Source organism: Monodon monoceros, unplaced genomic scaffold, assembly GCF_005190385.1.
Source record: "Monodon monoceros isolate NGI ecotype Baffin Bay Population unplaced genomic scaffold, NGI_Narwhal_1 Super_Scaffold_2, whole genome shotgun sequence".
In the NCBI taxonomy this organism is placed as follows: Eukaryota; Metazoa; Chordata; class Mammalia; order Artiodactyla; family Monodontidae; genus Monodon; species Monodon monoceros.
Window position 1 is genome coordinate 46,186,600 of NW_021703776.1, and position 22,200 is coordinate 46,208,799.

At 41.0% G+C, this 22,200-nt stretch overlaps 1 protein-coding gene across 7 annotated transcripts in view; it reads left to right on the top strand.

Moving 5' to 3' along the window:
• SLC25A13 (solute carrier family 25 member 13) overlaps nt 1-22,200 on the top strand; it is a 332,699-nt gene that overhangs the window by 238,231 nt on the left and 72,268 nt on the right. For all 7 annotated transcript variants that reach the window (XR_003795231.1, XR_003795234.1, XR_003795232.1 and 4 more), the window contains one exon: nt 19,632-19,772. Coding sequence is in view for 3 of the 7 variants with exons in the window: in XM_029233546.1 (XP_029089379.1) it covers nt 19,632-19,772 (141 nt within the window). In the remaining 4 variants the exon portion in view is untranslated. The remainder of the gene's footprint in view (nt 1-19,631; nt 19,773-22,200) is intronic.

A 22,200-nucleotide genomic window follows, 5' to 3' on the forward strand; every position in this document is an offset into this window, starting at 1 on the left:
GTAAACAGCGCTGCAGTGAACATTGTGGTGCATGTATCCTTTCGAACCATGTTTTTCTCCGGATATATGCCCAGGGGTGGGATTGCTAGATCATATGGTAGCTCTATTTTTAGTTTTTTAAGGAACCTCCATACTGTTCTGCATAGTGGCTGTACCAATTTACATTCCCACCAACAGTGTAGGAAGGTTCCCTCTTCTCCACACTCTCTCTGGCATTTATTGTCTGTAGGTTCTGTGATGATGGCCATTCTGACTAGCGTGAGGTGATATTTCATTATAGTTTTGATTTGCATTTCTCTACTAATTAGCAGTGTTGAGCATCTTTTTATGTGCCTCTTGGCCATCTGTATGTCTTCTCTGGAGAAATGTCTGTTTAGATCTTCTGCCCATTTTTTGATTGAGTTGTTTGTTTTTTTGATATTGAGCCGCATGAGCTGTTTGTAAATTTTGGAGATGAATCCCTTGTCAGTTGCATTGTTTGCAAATATTTTCACCCATTCTGTGGATTGTCTTTTCATTTTGTTTATGGTTTCCTTTGCTGTGCAAAAGCTTTTGAGTTTCATTAGGTCCCATTTGTTTATTTTTGTTTTTATTTCCATTACTCTAGGAGACGTGTCAAAAAAGATATTGCTGCAATTTATGTCAGAGAGTGTTCTGCCTGCGTTTTCCTCTAAGAGTTTTATAGTGTCTGGTCTTAAATTTAGGTCTTAAATCCATATTGAGTTTATTTTCGTGTATGGCGTTAAAGAATGTTCTAATTTCATGTTTTTACATGTAGCTGTCCAGTTTTCCCAGACATTTATTGAAGAGACTGTCTTTTTTTCCATGGTATAGTCTTGCTGCCTTTGTCATAGATTAATTGGTCATAGGTGCTTGGTTTTATTTCTGAGTTTTCAATCCTGTTCCATTGATGTATATTTCTTTTTTTGTGCCAGTACCATACTGTTTTGATGACTGTAGCTTTGTAGTTTAATCTGAAGTCTGGGAGCCTGATTCCTCCAGCTCCGTTTTTCTTTCTCAAGATTGCTGTGGCTGTTTGGGGTCCTTTGTGTCGCCATACAGATTTTAAGATTTTTTGTTCTAGTTCTGTGAAAAATGCCATTGGTAATTTTTCCATCGAGATACATACATGTGCATTTGGGTGTGGGTATATGTGTAAATATATCTAATGCTTATGGGAGCTTATATTCATTTTAAGTGGGGAAAATAATTGACATGCTCACATCACTGGTTCTGAAAGGGATTGGTGAGAATATCACCATGGAAAAACATGGCATGAAGAGCAATCTTAATTGCTCTCCCTTGCAAGTAAGTGTGACCCTAATATTGTGGCCTATGTTCCCATTATTGTGGTGATTCTCACATACATGGTATTTTTTGCTTGTTTGTACAGCCATGTATCAGATACCATTTTTAAGGAACATTTTTTTTGTTTGTTTTTTGCGGTATGCAGGCCTCTCACTGTTGTGGCCTCTCACATTGCAGAGCACAGGCTCTGGATGCACAGGCTCAGCGGCCATGGCTCATGGGCCCAGCCGCTCCGCGGCATGTGGGACCTTCCCGGACCAGGGCACGAACCCGTGTCCCCTGCATCGGCAGGTGGACTCTCAACCACTGCGCCACCAGGGAAGCCCTTAAGGAACGTTTTTATAACTCATTGTTTTTTCTTTTGCATTACGTTCAATTGCAGTTAATTTTTATGATTTTTGAAAAACAAAAAGCCACAGACACCCACGTGCCTGCCACTTAGCTTAAGATGTCAAACTTGACAAATGCAGCCAGAGGCCCTCTTGTGTTTACCTGTCCCAATAGCTTTTTCCTCCCTCATCTCCCAAGAGATAAAACTATCCTGAAATTGGTGTTTTTTTTTATTGTCATGCCTGTTTTTTTATACTTTTTGTGACATCTGAGTGTATCCCTAAGCAAGATGAATGTTTGCTTTTGGATGTTTCATTCTGACCCAATGCTACAGGAACATAGACCCAATGATTCCCATACTGATGCCTTTGCATTTTTTTCTTACTAGTGCCTTGCTTGGAAGAAAAGAATAGTAAATGGGAATATTATTTTCAAATGCTGTAATGTGGCTGGCATACAGTGCGTATGTCTTATAGATGTGTGGATTTATATGATTTTATATAAATATAGTTGGAATGGCATATTTATTTAACCAAGTTTTATGTAACTTGGAGTTTCTTCGCTAAAGTCATTTCTTCAATCCTACCATTTAAACTCATGACGAATACTGAGTAAATTTAAAATTGTAACCCTCCCCACTGCCAATACACACGCTCCCTACCTGCCTTACTGTCCCCGCTCCTCCTCTTCTCCCTAATGGGAATATGATTTCAGCGTTTCTCTATCACTGAGGAGGAGAGGTGTTCTAGTTATCTATTGTTGTATAACAAGTCATCGAACAACTTAGTGGCTTCAAACAGCAATTTATTATTATCTCTCCTTGTTCTGTGGGCCGACTGGGTTCACCTGGGCAGTTCTCCTTTGTGATCTCCATGTGGTGATAGGCAGACAGCAGCTGGGGCTGGAATCATCTGAAGGCTCCACTGGAATAGATGTCCAGGATGGCTCACACTTGAGCTGGCGGTGATGCTCACTGTTGCCTGGGAGCAGCTGGGGCTGTGTTGCAGAGCACCTACTACGTTCCTCTATTATGTACCTTGAACTTTTCAAACCTCGGCAGCTTGATTCTAAGAGAAAGCTTCCCAGAAGCAGGCATCCTAAGAGTCCTGGGCAGAAACTGCAAAACTTCTTATGACCTAGCTTTCAGTAGCACTTCTTCTGCATTCTACTCGTCAAACAAGCCACTTAGCCCAGCCCGGATTCAAGAGGAGAGAAATTAGACTCTACCTCTCAATGAGAAGAGTAGCCAAGAATCTTTAAACTACCACTGGAGGGTTCAGTAGGCAGTGTTGTAGGATGGGAACATCCTCATTGCCCTGCATTTTATGAAGATTTCATAGTTAATCACATGTCTTCTCCAGGAGCTGTTGCTGATTCTGGAACCCATTCCTGTCCCACATTGCTCTTGGTTGAAGGGAGCAGAAACTCACTAAAGAAAAGCAATAACTAAATGAAAGTCTCCCTGAAGGGTGTACGTGAAATGAAATCAAAGGCGCTTGAGAATTGAGGCAGCCTCTGTGCACTGGCAACTTTCTCTATTTTCTCTGGGCCTTCTTGGTCTCTCTCACAGGGACTTTGCATCTCTCTGCATATTTTTTTAAGACTTTACTTTCTTAAGAGCAGTTTTAGATTCACAATTTTGAGAGAAAGGTACAGAGATTTCCCGTATACCCCCTGTCCCCACACGTGCATAGCCTCCCCATTACCAGCATCCCCACTAGAGTGGTACATTTTTTACAGTTGATGAATCTACATTGGCACGTTAGTCATTCAAAGTCCATATTTTACCTTAGGGGCCATTCATGGTGTCATGCATTCTGCGGGCTTGGACAAATGTATGACATATATCCATCATTATAATATCATGCAGAGTGTTCTCACTGCCCTGAAAATCCTCTGTGCTCTGCCTCCCTGCCCCACCCCTAGCAACCATTGATCTTTGTACCGTCTCCACGGTTTTATTTTTTCCAGAATGTCTTATGGTTGGAAACATACAGTTTTGTAGTCCTTGCAGATTGACTCCTTTCACTTAGTATTGTGCATTTAAGGTTCCTCCATGTCTTTTCATGGCTTCATAGCTCATTTCTTTTCAGCACTCAGTAATATTCCTCTGAGTGTACCACAGTTCATCTTTTCACCTACTGAAGGACATCTTGGTTTCTTCCAAGTTTTGGCACTTGTAAATAAAACTGCCGTAAACAACCTTGTGCCAGGTTTTTGTTGAAAACGTAAGTTTTCAGCTCCTTTGGGTAGATACCAAGGAGCGCAATTGTTGAATCTTACTGTAAGAGTATGTTTAGTTTTATAAGAAGCCTCCGAGCTGTCTTCCAAAGTGGCTGCACCATTTTGCATCCCTACCAGCAAGGAACGAGAGTTCTGTTGCTCCACATCCTTGCCAGCATTTGGTGCTGTCAGTGTTCTGTGCACCTTTTTACTTCGCTGATCCATTTCTTCTCGTCCTCATGGTGCTCACTTCCTCAAGAATTCCCGTCATGTTTTTACTGGCCAGCTGGGCTCTCACCGTACAGTATGATCTTCAGCTTCTTTTCATCCTCAGCCCTAGCTAATTGCCCAGTTTTGTTTTGTTTTTCATTTAATTTTTGAGAGGAAATTTGATTGGCAATCCTCATCTTTGTGTGCCCGGTTGTAGAGCAGTAGTCATGACCCACCCAGATATTAATAACTTTGCTTAACAAATCCATTTGTTTCAACTATTTATAAATGTGTTGAAACCCTTCTTGTACCATTTTGGTTTTAGCTTGAATTCTGTAAGTATCCTGTGAATAGTAGTTTAGGTACTTTTGTTATAAAATATACCCAAAGCCTTATTCCTTATGTCTGAGCTTGAAATCACTTGAGATTTCAAACCCAGTCATATCAAACCAGGAAGAAAATTTCCTCACGTAATGAACACATATGCTCTGGCAATCAGAGTGTGTGAGTCAGAGTGCCTCAAGTGGATTTAAGTCGTACTTTTGTGATCTTTCTCTTCCCAGGGTTTTCTGTGGAGATGTGGCCTCATGGTGTAGTTTTCTTAGGGCAGAATTTTAGTTTCTCTGTGAAAGTCTCTGTGCACGTATCCTACTTAATAAATACAGAATGATATGAGGCTCAGTCATTAAGTTGAATTTCTGTGAGGTTGCTGCTGTGTAACGTGTCAAGTAGCCATGATTTATTATGTGTTATAATGATGCTATGGAAATAAGGCTATTATTTTTTTAATGCATAACATCATTATAATTTATTTGTAGTTTAATGAAAAGCTAATGGTTAGTTACATTGTTTTCAAATTTTGTTATTATTATTTGGAGTATCTCTGGGAGATTTTTTTGCATACCCCCAAAATGTAAGACCATATTGTAAGGGGTTTTTTCCCCCCAATGGTAATATATAGCTTAATGGATGACTTCCAACAAGATTCTAGTGAATTAAATTATCCTTGTTTCATAAGCTTTACATTTGAAATACTTTTCATTCATTTCTGTATTTTTACAAACGAAAATAGTACCAAACATACATATTTTATTTACTTATTTAATATTTATTTATTTTTTTGGTTGCACTGGGTCTTAGCTGTGGCTCGTGGGCTCCTTAGTTGTGGCTCACCAGCTCCTTAGTTATGGCTCACCAGCTCCTTAGTTGCAGCACGTGAGTTCCTTAGTTGCGGTTTGTGGGCTTCTTAGTTGCAGCTTGCTGGCACCTTAGTTGTGGCATGCAAACTCTTAGTTGCAGCATGCATGTGGGGTCTAGTTCCCTGTGCAGGGGTCAAACCCGGGTCCCCTGCATTGGGAGCGTGGAGTCTTAACCACTGTGCCATCAGGGAAGTCCCCAAACATACATATTTTAGTCAAGATCATATCATAAACATTTTCTGTCTTTCAACATATGTTATAATTGTGATTATTAAGAAAAAAATAACCATATTAAAGCTAGGGTAGAAAACAAAGCAAAAGAAACTGCCCATAATTCTTCAATTCTCATATCATAAGTTTTCTTAATCTGTACTTACGCTTTATCCCTGACTTCCAGCTCTACTGACTGCAAGGCTTAGAGACTATATCAGGTATTATGTATGACCTGTTGTCTTTGTCAAATGTGGTCCCGCTTTGCCACTTGAGCTTTTCCTTTATAACTGTGCTGAAAGCTAATTGTATCCTGGGGACCTTGGGTAAATGTTGACAGAACTGAGACATCTATAAATGTGCAGGACAGGACCCCTGTCTCACTGTTATGCTCTGTATCTAGCCTGTGTCTGACACATGGGAGAGGCTTAAAAATAGTTGTGGAATGAATAAATGCTTGACTAGAAGGTGTTGGTGATGAGGGCAGTAAACGTAGGGTAGTCATTTGATACACTCTGTTGCTGTTACCTTCGTTACAGATGGGCAATGAAGACACAGTGCCTCCAGGGATTGCAGCAGCGCACAGGAATTGATGGACCTTAGGGAATAGCTGTAACATGCCTACATATGTACATACCCAGGATGTTTCACAAGTAATGTTTTCATTGGTCACTTAGGAAAGGAGGCAAAAAGCTTCTATTTATTTTATTTGGCTTCATTTCTAAAAATGGCAAATAAACTAACACACAGATATATGCAGAACCTTAAGAACAGGATGAAGATAAACAACTTGGGGCACTTGGTATAACTTATTCATTATTGCTTATGGTCTTAGTAGAAAAGATTTTATCGAATGGTTAACGTGAAGTTATGTCAGAATCATGAAGGAATCATTAAAAGAGTGGCTTCAAAAAACAGACTAACAACAGTGAGATACCACTATACACCTTTTAGAATGGGCGAAATCCAGAACACTGACGATATCAAAGGCTACTGAGGATGTGGAGCAACAGGAACTCTCATTTGTTGCTGGTAGGAATGCAAAATGGTGCAGCCACTTTGGAAGACAGTTTGGAAGTTTCTTACAAAACTAAACATACTCTCATAGTAAGATCCAATAATTGCATTCCTTGGTATTTACCCAAAGGAGTTGAAAACTTATGTTTTCAGCAAAAACCTTTACAGCTGCTACAAACTGTATGGTTCGAACTATAGGACATTCTGGAAAAGGCAAAACTATGGAGACAGCAGAAGGATCAGTTGTTGCCAGGAGTTGGGGGGGAGGGAGGGATGAATAGGCAGAGCACAGAGGATTTTTAGGGCAGTGAAAATACTCTGTATGATATTATAATGATGGTAATATGTTCTTAAACATTTTTCTAAACCCATAGAAGATGCAACTCCAAGAGTGAACCTTAATTAAACTCTGGATTTTGGAGGATTATGAAAATAATTTTGCTCCATCATAATTTGCCCAGTAAGTCTTCTGGGGGATAGGACTAAGGCACTGGGCTGCAATAAGAATTCTGTGGCCTGCCTGCTTCTATGAAAAGTTCTTTCTCCACACTTTTACTTGAACTTGGAGCAAAAATAGAAGGTATCTGGTGACAGTAAGGGTTCATAGCACTGGCCTACCTGGCTAAGGGCTGCCTTTGGTGGCTCAGAAATGTCATCTTACTAGAAGCAAGTCCATCTCATGATAGACACTGAGCCAGCCAGACGTCTCTCTTCTGTTTTCCTCCCTTCCTCTTCTTTGTGAAGGCCTCGGAGTTATTTGACTCAACACAGTTCAAACGCTGAACCATCCTTCTGGTTTTCTAATAAATAGGGGAGGGGTTTGTTACGATATGAAGGTATGAACAAAGATTCGGTCACAGCTTTCATACAGTTAAGATCCTTTAGATATTGAAGGTCTGTAAATCATTAAGAAATTCTGGTAGTAGTAGTCAAAATAGACATGTATAACAGGCAGAGCCCAAATGTGAACGTATTTGACAGCTCTGTAACTTAATTACTTTTTAATGTCAGTCGAACAGATTCCACTTTGGTTTCTTGGCCAGGCTTCTGTAGGCCTGCTAAAACCCTATGAAGTTGAAAATTTGAGACTTGGTGTTCGTAAAACACGTAAACAGAGTACCCTTTTTCTGTCTTACCATGTAGTTAAGAAATTAAGAATAGGACATTTCATTTTGGTATCTGTCTCAAAAACAGTTAAGTGGTGAGAATCTATTTTCAAAGTTCTGAACAGTCAAGTCACAGATTTTTTTTTACTTAAGAGCTTAATTTATACATCAAATCAAAGGAGAAAATCCCATACTGCCTTGTGTTTGGAGGCATGCATTTAGTCAGTTTAACTAGGTGTATTAGTTTTCTAGGGCTGCCATAGCAAAATGCCACGGGCTGCATGGCTTAAACAACAGAATTTTTTTTTCTCACACTTACAGAAGCAGGAAGTCCAAGATCAAGGTGTCTGCAGGTTTGATTTTCTTCTGAAGCCTCTCTCCTTTGCTTGCAGGTGGCCATTTTCTCACTGTGTCCTCACATGGTCACCCCTCAGTCTGTGTGTTTTTATCCTGATCTCTTCTTCTTCTCAGGACTCCAGTCATGTTGAATTAGGGCACACCCATATGACCTCGTTTTACCTTAATTACCTCTTTAAAGGCCCTGTCTCCAAATATAGTCACATCAGAAGTACAGGGTTAGGTCTTCAGCATATGAATTTTGGAGGGACACAATTCAGCCCATAACACTAGGGGTTAAGATAAAGATTCTTTTCTCAACTGCAATAAGGACTCAAGTTCTTGACTGAAGCAGGGTGATGACCCCTCGTGAGGGCACTGGGTCTGACACTTTCCCTTCAGAGCTTGATAGAGTGAGTGGCATCTCGGCCTCATGCCCCATTTGCCAGCTTCTCTGTGAGGTTGCTGGGCGCCTGCCTGTCTTCAGTGTTTGTGAACAGCAGCTGAGTGCTGTTGGGCACTGTGTTTTAATTTAATTCACCCACTGGTATTTGCGGAATATCTGTTTTGTACATGTGATCTTTATAGACCGTGATAATACCCGCACTGCGTACAAATTATTTTCATGTCTCCATTTAACATTGGAGTAGAGAGTAAATGGAAAATATGTTGAAGCTTAGATTTCTCAAGAAATCTTTGTTTTCCAATTTATTCAAATATCACATTCCATTATCACTTGAGTATTCATTTTATATGTAATGTAAATCACTAGACATTTACTAGTGTAGACCTTTTTTTGTAGTTACAATTTTATTTGTATCAAAATAATGTACTTGGGTTTTAGTTTAAAAAAAATTAAATTCCATATCTTCATATTAATCTATTTTTGACACATTTAAGCACACATTTTAGAATGTCACTGTGCAATTAGATATTCTTAGCACATGTCACTTGTGAAAAGCACTTTAAATCTAAGTACATTCAATTGAGCATAATTAGAATATCAAGATACATATTCTTCGTATACATTTTGCCACTTAATTTTTTAAGTAGCTATAAGTATCTACCATGTGAATTCAAATTAAAGGGAGGTGATTAAATTACAGTTATAGTTAATGCTTTTAGTTTAAAATATAGCAGGAATAACACTATTTTTTAAAAAATACACTGCTACGTTTTCTGTGGACAGCAGATTGATGACAGAATGGATTTGTTGTTGTTGTCACATGCAAGACTGTTAGTATTCTCTGCATATTCTCAAGACTGTCGCCGAGAACGGTGGGGGAGGGAGCAGGCGTCATAAGGGCTTTTCCATCTTGTGAGTTCTTTTGACTTGACGGCCCCCCCAGTCCCTAGAAAGAACGTTGGAGGATAGTATCTTGGTTGGTAAAGAAGCATTACAGAAAGGCTTGTTTAGTTCATAACAGGTGAGAAGAAATGGATTATAGGGAAATATGAACTGGGGTTCCTGAACAGATCTTTTAGATCATGTATTTAGGCTGCTGCTATGTCCTGTGATTGTAATAGTGAGCAGACGGCCTTGGCAAGTCATTTTTAATTTCCATGTAACTTTTTTTTTTTTTTTGGTGGGGGGCCATGCCACGTGGCTTGTGGATCTTAGTTCCCCAGCCAGAGATTGAACCTGGCACCGGCAGTGAAAGCACAGACTCCTAACCACTGGACCGCCAGGGAATTCCCTAATCCCATGTAACTTTTTTTTTTTTTCCTGTACCTGGGCCTCTCCCATTGCGGAGCACAGGCTCCGGACGCGCAGGCCCAGCGGCCATGGCTCACGGGCCCAGCCGCTCCGCGGCATGTGGGATCCTCCCGGACCGGGGCGAGAACCCGCGTCCCCTGCATCGGCAGGCGGACTCCCAACCACTGCGCCACCAGGGAAGCCCCCCCATGTAACTTTAAAACTTACTTGTTCACAGTCATTGGACCTAAAGTATGTTAAGATCATTTTTGTGAAGATCACTGTTCTTGGAATACTTAGAGAAATTGGGCAGTACATTAAGTTTCTGGATTATGTTGCCTTTCTAAATATTTGATTTCTTGAAATTCTCCTTTTAAGAAAGAAGTATCACTTCCCTCAATAAAGTTAACTATGCAGAATCGGAAGTGTTAACGATGAAGCTAATCATTACATAATATGGCAAAAGGAATTTGGGTGACAAAAGTGGGAGATAGAGAAGAAAAAATCAAGCTTACAGAAGCACCTGGGCACTGAGCAAAAGCTATGATAGAAGCCACGTTTCAGGTTCTTTGCAGACTATCTAGCCCATTTCAGAAAGGGGGTATTAGAAGAAAAAACCTATATTTTACTTCAAGCCCTGAGGACCATGTCATGTGAAAAATTCGAGCATTTGGAAAGAGTGGTGCTTTGTGTTGATAGAGTGCCATTCACCTGAGAAGCTTGGTGCTCGGACTTCATGCTGACATAGTTGTAGCTTCCACAGCCCTGCTTCCCTTTCTGGTTGCTCTCAGCCCTCCTGGATGCAAAGGTGAATTTATGAAGATCATGGACTTTAGATAGGACTCACACAGCTAGAACTGTCATATGGAGATGTGCACTTTCATTTGTACTGGTGGCAAGATGAGGTGTCTAGCATCCACTTGGGATAGTTTTAAAGTCCAAATACTAGGACTTGATCTGGAACATTAAGGGTGATTGTGTTACCTTTTCCTTCTAGCAGTCGTATTACCTGGTTAGAAGGAGTGCACGGTGCGTCATTTTCAGCAGTGGGGAATCTTCTGTACTATATCCTATCTAGTCTCTCTCTTGGTCCCTTTTGTGACCAGCAGTGCACATTTCCAAAGTGGCTTGCCAGTGTCGAGGGCAGCCCACACCTAAATGGAACAGAGATCAGTCCACAAACATGGTGTTGTAAATGATGCGGGTTATCTATCTGGCCGTTGTCATTTTTACCGGGACATGATTGTTAACCATTTCTCAGTAACAAATTTTCAGAATTTAAAATACCCACAATTTATTGAATGTCATCTTGAATTTAATTAAATAAAATTGAATGAATTTAAGTTAAATAAAAACCATCTGGTTATGTTGAGCTCTACGACATCACCCATCACTCACTCACATGAGTTCTTCTTTTTTTTTTTAATTAATTAATTTATTTTTGGCTGTGTTGGGTCTTTGTTGCTGCACACGGGCTTTCTCTAGTTCCAGCGAGCAGGGGCTACTCTTTGTTGCGGTGCACGGGCTTCTCATTGCGGTGGCTTGTCTTTGTTGTGGAGCGCGGGCTCTAGGTGCGTGGGCTCAGCAGTTGTGGCTTGCAGGCTCTAGAGCACAGGTTCAGTAGTTGTGGTGCATGGGCTTAGTTGCTCCACAGCATGTGGGATCTTCCCGGGCTCGAACCCTTATCGCCTGCATTAGCAGGCGGATTCTTAACCACTGCGCCACCAGAGAAGTCCCACGTGAGTTCTTTTCTTCCTTTTTTTCCCTTTTTTACCAGATATAGCTGCTTCCTACCAGTCTTCAGTGTGACTGTGCTTTCCTCAGAAAGAAAGTTTAATTTGCAAGTTTCTAGGGAAAGAAAAATTTGAAAACTCAATTGTCCTGGCTTTGAAGGAGTTTGCTAAACTAAATTCACCTAAACAGAGTTTCGTCATGTATTTATTAATGGTAATCAGTACCCCTGATTGAGCACTGTGGTGTGCTAGACACTGGAATCAGTGCTTTATATACTTGTTTCCATTTACTCCTCACATAATCCTATAAATAACAGCTAGAATATGGGCTCCCTGAGGGTGGGGATCTTTGTCAGTTTTGTTCACTCCTATATACCTGCCTCTGGAGTTGGCACATTGAAAGCATGAAGAGCATTAATGGCCCTGTGTCCATTTTACAGGTGAAATAAGTTTGGAGTGTGTAGGTTAAGAAGTGTGTCAGAGCCTAGGCTGTCAACCATGGGCCATACTGACTCCCAGCGGTGCCCCCCATTCCTCAAGCAGCTTCTCTGTGTCAGGCACTGTGCTAGCTGTGGTACATGCTACTTTATTTAGTCCTCACAATGAGTCTGTGAAATGCTTTCATCTCTTTGGTATAAATAAAGAATCTAAGTCTTAGTAAGTTTGAAGGATTTGTCCAAGGTCACATACAAGGAAATTATGAAGCCTGAATTAAAATCCAGGTTTCTCCGATTCAGTTGCTCCTATGCTGAACCACTGTGCTATATTTAGGTAAAACCCACACTAGTGTAATTATTTTCCGAGCCCGTTTGAATAAAATGGAAAATAGGTCACTAGCTATACATTTCTGAGTCTGAAATGTTCCTCAAGGATTCAGATTTGGCATGATTGGGGGATTTTACCTCCTATTGGCCGGGCTTCCTCGTGATTTATTGACTAATCTACAGAGAAAAACTTGATGCATCTGATGAAAATCAGTGATATTGTACCTGGGAGAAAACCTCTCTTACGTATTTCTTGATGGGCTCCAGTGTCTCTGAAGCATTTGCATATCTGGATCTTTTCATTTCTCTAGTCTTGGCTAAATTTTAAAAGTTACCGACACTGTAAATGTGTGTTAATGTGGCACAGGATTCTCCACGTGACTTTTTGTTCAGAATATTCCTATCTTCAAACATCTTCATGAAACCTGGTTGGGATTTTATTTAGGAAGACTGCTCTGAATTTTAAATTAGTTTATGAAAAAATTGACACCTTTACAACCTTGGACTATTACATTCATTTTTAGGAAATTGACATTTTTTACATTTGCATTTTAAATTAATTTACAGACCAAATGACACCTTTATAACATTGAGTCTCCCAGTTTAAGAACAATACTTGTTTCTCTAGTATTCAATCTGTATGCCCTTTGTATTTTAAAAACCTATATATTTTTTCATTTCAGTTCTATACATTTCATATTAGGTTATTTCTTGTTAATGCCACTTGTTAAAAAAGAAAAAATGTGTAAGATTTTTTGTTTGGTGTAGCAGTTTCATATTTCTCCTCTAAAGATATATAATGTTTTTGAATGTCGGGCTCTTTTTTTTTTTTTTTTTTTAATGCTACAGAATTTTTTGTCACACTGATGCAGGTATTCAATACACGTAGGCAATAAAATATTCTTGTTCAGTACCTGATAATAGCCTGGGTAAGAGTCCACATGGCGCCAAACGGAATCATTGCTCACCTACAGTCCTGTGCATACAGTCGGCTCTTAATAGAGAACCTAGAGAACCACTGTGGAGCTGCCCATGGCTCTAGGTACCCTGGGGCGGGCACAGATAGAACAGCCTGTTTTAAACACTGTTTAAACACTGGCCGCGTGCTGCATCTAACAGCCTGTTTCGAGTTGAGGGACAGAAGGCATGAGCAATTGCATTGGGCTCATCCTTAGACGTCATTAGCTGCTTCATCCTCTTGTCTGTGTTGCACATCAGACTGACTTCACCCTAACTTCTACTTGAGAGCCAGAGTATAATTTTACTGTTGCTTCTGAGGGCCCTTTTGTTGTTGATTTGGTTATGCTTCAGAACTTTGGTTGTGGTTCCTTATGCCAAATCCTGATCCATTTGATTCTATTTTCTTTATCTTTGAAGCCTGTATAGTAAGACTAATACTAATAGTTTCTGCTCTGAAACAAAATCATCCCACAGCTCTGTATGTGTCATTAAAGCAGATCTGCCAGCTTTACAAAACTGTCTTCCACTCTTCCTTTTCCTCCACTCAGAACTTGTGCTGTTTTGCTTAAGCGAAACACAATTATCCCCAGTTCTGTTTATCTTTTCACTCTCCATAGATCTTTTCTCCTTAATTCCCTAAATTTTCATTCTACTTTGCTTGCTTCCATAAATGACTATCATTCTCTCTTTTCCACTTCCCTGGAGAAATGTGGCTTACAGGAGCTCTCTAATTCCTCAGCATCCCATCCCCAATCACAGATCACCCCGTGTGCTGGGCTTCACCTCCTCCTTGTGTCAGCAGCCGTTGTTGGCCGCCTTCTCCCTTTGGGAAGCCCCTTTCTTGACTTCTGAGCTTGCATCAGTGTGCACTGTGGTGTATAGCAGAAGACTGTATCACTTCTTAGGTCTCCACTCTTGGTGTTTCGTCTTCCACCCCATGTAAGCTCCTGCCTTCAGTTAGCACATATGTGGGGTGACGCCCTCATCTGTGTCTCAGTCCTTAATTCCCAACTCACCCTTCTATGGCCTTCTGGGTGTGTCGTCTCTTTAGGTTCTTTTGTTCCCCCCTTTTACATATATGCAAAAACTCTGTTCCTTTCTTCAACTCTACCCACTCCTTTTGCCCCACATTCAGCATCCAAGCCCTGCTGATCTCTGTTGCATCCGCCCACCCCCTACTTCATTACCAATGTAATTGTTCTAATTCTGGCCTTCTTTCGCTCTCACCTGGTCTGCTAAAACCCTAATTTTTACTCCTGCCCTAGGGCTCTCCCTCCTAATAAACTCTCCCCTCTGCTGCCCCGTCATCTTTCTGAGACATAGATACTAGTCACAGCACCCTCCAGCTCCTGAGCGTCATTTGCCAGCTCTCTTCCCACCACAGGCACACACAAAGGCACTTCCCCAGAAGGCAGCCCCATTCCCGAGTGTAGCATTCTAGGCCTTCTGTGATTTGGCCCCGGTAGTCTTATTTTTCACCATCCTCCTTCATACCCCTTCCAGGCCATCTGAAGCAATGATTCTTCCATGCTGCCATGATAAGCAGTGGAAATAAATGCTCAGGCTCTGGCATCCAGCAGGTCTAGCTTTGAACCCAGGCTCCACCTTCCTAGCTGTGTGACGACCTCAGGCAAGTTACGTAACCTCTTTTCAGCCTTGGTTGCTCACTTATAAAACTGGAATAATATTATTACCTACCTTACGACATTATGAGGACCAAAATAGAAAATTCTTACAGAGCTCTTAGCACGATGCCTGGTACGTAGTAAGTACTCAGTAAATGCTGCGGGACAATAATGTTGATCTCATCATAATTATCATTCTAATTAAAATCTCTTTGGACAGATGTGGTGCTGGGTCTCTTTACCCTCTAAGTGTAGCAAGCTCTTGTCACTGTCGCTTTGTGTCACTCCTTGCCTGGATTACCTAAGTCCTAATTGCACTTCAGTCACCAGTTGGTGCATTATCTTACGTGTTTTACCACCTCCCCAGATTATCCAAGTCAGCAGAAATCTCTCCCTCCTTTGAACTGCCATGGCAATGTGTCTGGACTTTAGCTCTTATCTCACTTATCTTTTCTCATGTGCCATTTTTTGTATTCATAAGGAGTATATTTCTTGGACTCCGTCTTTCCTCTGCTTGCTGGTTGTGTGGCCCTAAGGGTAAGTTGCTGTAGTAGTTTGCTAGAGCTGCCATAGCAGATATACCACAGACTGGGTGACTTAACATAAGTTTATTTTCTCACATTTCTGGAGGCTGGAAGTCGAAGACCAAGGTGTCAGCAGGGTTGGTTTCTTCTGAGGCTCCTTTTCTTGGCTTGAAGATGGCCGCCTTCTTACTCTGCCTCACATGGTCCTTTCTCTGTATATCTCGGTTTCCTCTAGTTGTAAGGACACCAGTCACGTTGGATTAGGGCTTACTCATAGGATTTCATTTTACCTTAGTTACCTTTTAAAAGGTCCTATCTTCAAATACAGTCACATTCTGAGGTACTGAGGGCTAAGACTTCAGTATATGAATTTCGGTGGAACACAGCGCAGCCCGTAATAGTTGCTTTAATCTTTCTGTGCCTCAATTTCCTCTTATGTAAAATCTGGAAAAACATATGTTTTGAGTAGACTGAAGATATGTATACATGCAAAGCAACACCCTAATAGCCTATGATGGATGCTTAAGGAATATTTATTATCTCTACTCCTGTTTCAAACTCCTTGAGAACAGGAATTCTTTCTCACTCATCTTGTGTCTTTATTGTTGCTAGGACAAACTTTGAACATGATTGCTTATAAATATTTGGTGGATAAATATATGAATGAACGATCAAGTAGGAGAAGTGAGCCTGCAATAGGTATATGTGTTTCTCTTTAGATGGATCCAGATAGTGGATAGCAACTAAGATTTCAGTCACAAAGACGATACTGAGAAACCTGAAGACAAGTCAGTCTCCCCACTGTAAACATAATATGCCACACGGAGCCAGTTCCTGTATGGAAAATCGTCACCTGGCCTACTTGTCACAGACTCCAGAAAGTCACAGGGAAATGATTTGTGACAAAATTGCCCACATACAAAAAGCAGTGTCTTCACACAGCCAGAGCCTTCAAGTGATGAGGGACACAGAGACGTCATGTGCACAATAGGTGTTCCTGTCCACTGTCTGCAGATTCAGCTCTCTTTGATCTCTGCAGAGGAGGGACGTGGGTAAGGTACTGTGAATGGATAACAGACCAGGAGACTGAAGAGCAGCAGTAGCGCACTGCTCGGCGATCAAGTCATGATGGTGCCCAGACATCATGCGTCTGATGATAAGCATCTTCTCTTGGTGCCTTGGAGTCTCTCATTTCCTTCCAGCTTGACTCCAAAGAGCCGATTCATCTTCAGCCCCTCTACAATGTGCCACTTTGAGTCTGTAGGTTCTTTCTTTCTGAGCCCACCAGAAGTAACTGGTGCGACATTATTTTTTTCTTAGTATCACTGCACTCTTTCTTCCCACTGCCTCTGTTCCCTGCAGCTCTCTGAAGGGAACTTTTGCATCATCCTTAGTGATTAGACAGACTTCACTGTGCGATGCTAAAAGATTGGTATCTGTCAATTGGCTTGGAGTCAAGGGAGTTGAGTATAATTTCTTGTTTTATTGTATATATTATTAACTTTTGTGGGTATTAGTTATCATATCAGATAATGAATAAGATAGCAATTCTATACCTAACAATCATACCCTTTAATAATGTTACCACTTGGAGATGTATAAAAGGTTTGTTACGAGATCAGATGTAAAACATATAAATGTTACCCTCTGAAAGAATGTAGAAAACTAGAATTAGAAATCACAGCTTTAAGCCCTTTAAGCAGCCTCTCAGAGTTGAAAGGCAGCCTAGAGATGATGCAGTGAAGTAAAATGATTCTCAACTCTCACCACACGTTTTAATCACATAGGAAGGGGCAAACGTAGAAATCTTATTTATCAGGAGTAAGATCTAGAAGTCACTATGTTCGAAAAGCTCTGCAAGCAGTTGTAACATGCCACCAGGGAGGAGAGCCATCAGTTTAGGAGCTAGAGGAGAGGAAGCCAATGTGTTTGGAGTCACTGTTTGAGCCCCGTGCTGGCTGCTATACATTGGCCGTCTCTTTGATCCTCGTAACAAGTGAGATGGTACGACCAGTAGTGACAGAGGATCACTTGTCACATGTGACACTCAACTGCCCCTTAGCTGCTGTTGGCAGCACTTGGTGAGTGTGCGTCGCGTTCCTGTTCTGTTCTTCAAGAAGATCCATGTATGTGTACGCTGACTGCTCGCCATTCTACCCGTGGTAGACACGGTCTTACCCACTTTTGAGCTTCTAAAAGTCAGCCTCAGGTTAATTCCAACTCAGTGAATCTTTCCCAGCCCTTCTGCCCCATGAAACAATTGGTAAAATTGTATTCATTTTCACAACATGAGAACTCAGGTCCAGAAGCACAGACACAATCCCTACTGTACCCTCAGTGCTGTTACTAGGCCAGGTCCTTTTCATCTCTTCATTATGGCTCCCATCAGCAACCCCCTCCGTGTCGCTTGGAAAGACGCAGGTGCCAACTCACAAAATACTCAAGGGCTGCAGGGGTTGGTCTTCCCACCTGCCTGCGGGTCACAGCAGCCTGGGAGCAAAGCATGGCTCTTCTGAGCCCTGGGAGCAGTGGAAGCAGAATGGCTTCGTGTGGACCAGAAGAACACACCATCCTCTCCCTCCCACTTTAGAAGGGCCTTTTGTGGGCCTTTTCGTGAATACAACCCAGGTTTTTCCTACCACTTCTGTAGAGTCACTCAGGAGAGATGAAGGTGATGGGTGAAACATGATTTAAGCAAGTACAGAGAGGGAGCCTGTGGCAGTCTAAACACAGGGGACTACTGCCTTCTCCATAGTTTGAATGTGTGGAGAGAGGGAAAATCCTCGTCTGTTTTTAGGAACAAATGTGTCTTGACTAAGGTATCAAGTTGGTAAAAATGGAAAAACGATTTGATTGAGAGAGTTAAAAGGATGAACATTTTTCTTTGTTTTTTTTTTTGGTTAACGTTGCTTCTCATATTAGATAAAAATGAATACTGCTACATGACTTCTTTATAGAAGTAACACATGATCTATGCAGAAGAAACAAAAAACACAGCAGAAAAGAAATCTGTAACCCTACCACCTCAAAAGCACTACATTGGTGTCTCTCTTTTACATGATGGTCAGGGATAGCAGCGGGAGAGGCGTACGTGCATTTACGCATCTGAGAGTTTTTACTTCACAATGTGTATTGACCATTTCCCACCTTATTTTTATTGGCAGCATAATATCTCATTTCAGGAGCATACTCAAATGCATTTAATCTATCCCTTCCCAGTGCATGTTTATGTTTCTAATTTTTATTTCCAGGTATTAAACTGTACTTTAAAGACCATCCTAACAGCTGGTTTTGATTAGCACAAGCCATTTTGTGAAGGCACGCACGTTGGTTGATAGGATCAGAGGATCTGGCGAGAAGTAGTTTGGTATGATATTGACCCAAACTGTGCATGTTACCGTGACAGCATCTGCTAAGCTGTAAATGTCAGCACCATGTCTGTGGTCTGGTTCGGTGACGTCGCTGTATAATGAAGATTCTGAAGTACGTTCTATGTCAGCCTTAGTTTAGATGATATAAAAATATATTTGAGACAAGGAATAACAAGTTGAAGTACAGTAAGAATGTAATTGCTTATAATAAATACAGGCTTAGCTTCAAAATAGCTCGCTTAAAATTCCCCTTACAGTGTGCACTTTAGAGATTTCCACTGATGATCTTAGAGGTGAGGCACCCAGCCATTTGCTGGAATGAACACACATTGTTCACAGTTTGGGCTGTAATTGATTTAATGCATATTTTTACTACTTTGACATTTATCTTGTATGAAAAGAGCAATTCTATACACAGATAATATGTAAATATAATACGTAAGTCCATAAAATGGTGTTTGATGAGCGATCTGATTTTTTAAGAGAAGAAAAAGTAGCTTTCATCTAAGTTTGCATGTCCTCTGGCAGTTGTTGGAATATTGACAGAATTATGAAGTACATCATGCGAGAGCCTGTGTCCTCTCTGCCCCCCTCCTGTTCTGACAGGCAGATTCGTGTCCCTTTATTTAGATACCACTTACCACTTGACTTTCATTTTATGGCTGCCTTTGTGTGCTTGGCTTTGAGTCCTGTGGCGGGTTGATTGTGCTTCAAGGAATGTTTGTCATTTTAGTGTGAGGACTTGGGTGAGGCCAACAGAAGCCTCTCTGTGTTGGGCCAAGTCTCTGGTCTTTGCTCTTTCACCCTCCACATGAGGGAAATAGAGCCTGATCCAAGTCCTCCCAGGCAGTAACTATGTTTTGCTTCAAACTCATAATCGCTGTTTTAATTGATGGGACAAGGATTGAAACTACAGTCTATTGAGAATAGAATATTCTGAGCTCCTTTGAAGAGAATCACTCATCTCTTTCTGAACCACCCCGCGTTATACTAAGTCTTTTTCTTTTTCTCCCTTTTAGGCAGGGGCCTCCCAGGTGATTTTCACAAATCCTTTGGAAATTGTCAAGATCCGTTTGCAGGTGGCTGGAGAGATCACCACTGGTCCCCGAGTCAGTGCTCTGTCTGTCCTAAGGGACCTGGGCTTCTTTGGGATCTACAAGGTAACTCTTTTCAATCATTTATTTGAGTATATGCTCATCTCCTAAACTAGTAACTGCTCATAGGCATGAAATTGATTCCTCACATTTCTATACCTAGAGAAGATCTTCTGCCGGAGCTCATAGGGTACCTTCATGCCAGTTAGAAGGAGGTGTCCTTTCCTGCCATCTGCCAAATAACTGTCCTTAGAAAACATAAATCAAGGATGAGTATGATGTCATGACCCCCACAGACACTGTTCAGTTCACAGCTCTTTGCCGCAGCACTGGGTGGAGTTTTGTTTGGGTCTGTTACTGATATGAAAACCTAATTCTCAGTGCTGTTGTCTATGAAAGATAGCTGCCAGGATCACAGGGCACCATCTTTCGGGAGATGGGCTGAGCTCAGTTTACCCACACACGCGAAGCCCATTCCAGGTCAGGAATTTATGTTCTGATCCTGTACGTTCCAAACCTATCCCTATGTGTGCCTTTTCATAATTATTCTGCATCTTAACCATTTATCATTTAGAAAACAGTTTTTCAGAATGATCGCAAAACCAAAATTATAGAAAATTCTTGAAATTTGTTATTTACACTCTTCTACCAAAGAAGTTGTAATGAACTAGAATTAGCTTCATATATGCCCTGTTATAAGGCTTCATCAGACATAAGGTGTTCACCGTTTTTCAATGAGAAGATTAAAAAAAATGTTTCATGGCCACCTTGAATAAGTAAACCTTTAGGGATATAGGAAGGTAAGTCAAGCAACTACTTAAAATGTTGGTTTTCATTTATTTACACATAGATATATAAAATCACATTACATAAAATTAATATTGCTTTTTTCTATACACACATATCAAGAAATATTTTATTCAAGTTTCTCATATGAATTTTGAATCAGCGTCTTGATCACCACTTAATCCACATTTTAAATCAGCCATTCACGTGGTTTTGGAAAGTCCATTGTCTTCATTTTCGTTCCAAGCTGTCAAGAGGAAGTCACTTTTGGACTCTGGGCAATATTGTCCCTAGAAATTTTGGCCCACAGACACATAACATTACGACAGTTGCTTTCTTTCTTTTCTATTCCCAGTTTATCCTGAATGGATATATAATGGTCCCATATGTAACATATTGCTTTTTAGAGTGAACTTTAAATGCCTTGCTCTGACATTCAGCACAGCATTTGTAAAAGTATTCCCCAGGAATACTTTTTTACCCTTTTCTTTTTAACTCAGTTTTTTAGGTGACCTTGGTGAACATCCAGTGTTAGTAATAATTGAGGTTGTTTCAGGTAAATCTGCCTTCCCCAAGTAGAGCTCTGTACTTCTCAAGGTCAGGTGGTTGGAAGAGTACCCCAAGATCTGAGACTCTGTGAGGATCAAATATTACGTGACACCCTCTTCTCTGAGGTTAGTTTTTTGGGGGAACCTGGCCTTATATTTAGGCATCTTGTAGTGTTTAGGAATAAGCGTGCTGATTGTTTTAAGTAGCACTTAAAATGCTCAAGGTGATTGTGCAGTGGAACACAATGTGATAGCTGTTTCATTTACCAAATTGTTATCCAGCTGTAAGAAATAAACAGTATTGTCATGAGGCATAGCATTCATCAATTTGAAGAAAAATCATCTTCTGTTCTGAATTTTTAGTCTCTTGCAGACTGTCACACGATGTGTTTGACAAGCTGCCAAGCAGTCTTTCAGTGGGTTGTCTGGTACAAAGCACTTAGGTCCTATGGCAGTGACTGCTACCGAAATGTCTAGATGGATAAAATGGTAAAAACTTGTTTGCTGACACAGAAACAGAGACTGTTAAGCTACCTGCAAACGAAACAAGACTGAGTTTTAGTCCTTTTCATCCTCACAGTGTTTCATAATCTTAATCCCCTTTAACACCCCTTGGAAGTAGTTGGTCTCCTAATTTTGTAGTTAGGAGAATAGAGGTGCCAACGGTGGTATCTGAGCTGAAATCGAGGCTCACAAGTTTCTTGTTTCCACTTTTGTTCTAAAATGGCTTTCCTGAAATGAGCAGGATTGCTCAAGTTTGAGCAAGAGACCTCTCCCATATAAAGTTAGTTTAATTACTAGCCTGGTGGTTTAATCTAGTTCAGAGGCATTCCACAGGCCTGGGTGCTGCCTTTCAAAACACTGCTTTTGGTGTATTGGTAATTACCAGGTGAAGTCACTAACAATTTGAGCTTTGAGCTTCTGGAAACTTGACTGCATTGCGAGAGAGTGACCTGGCAGGCAGTCTCCTCCGTTCTGCTGGCCGTTGGTATCATCAGCTAAACTCCCTGAGACCTGCGAGGCTGGACTTGATTCAGCAGAGTTCCCCTCTCCGCTCAGTCTGATTGGTCTTGTATTACCACCCTAGCTTATCCTCATTTGTTTTATCCCACTTTCCAACCTCAGCTTTTGTAGTTTATCCTCATTCGTTTTATCCCACC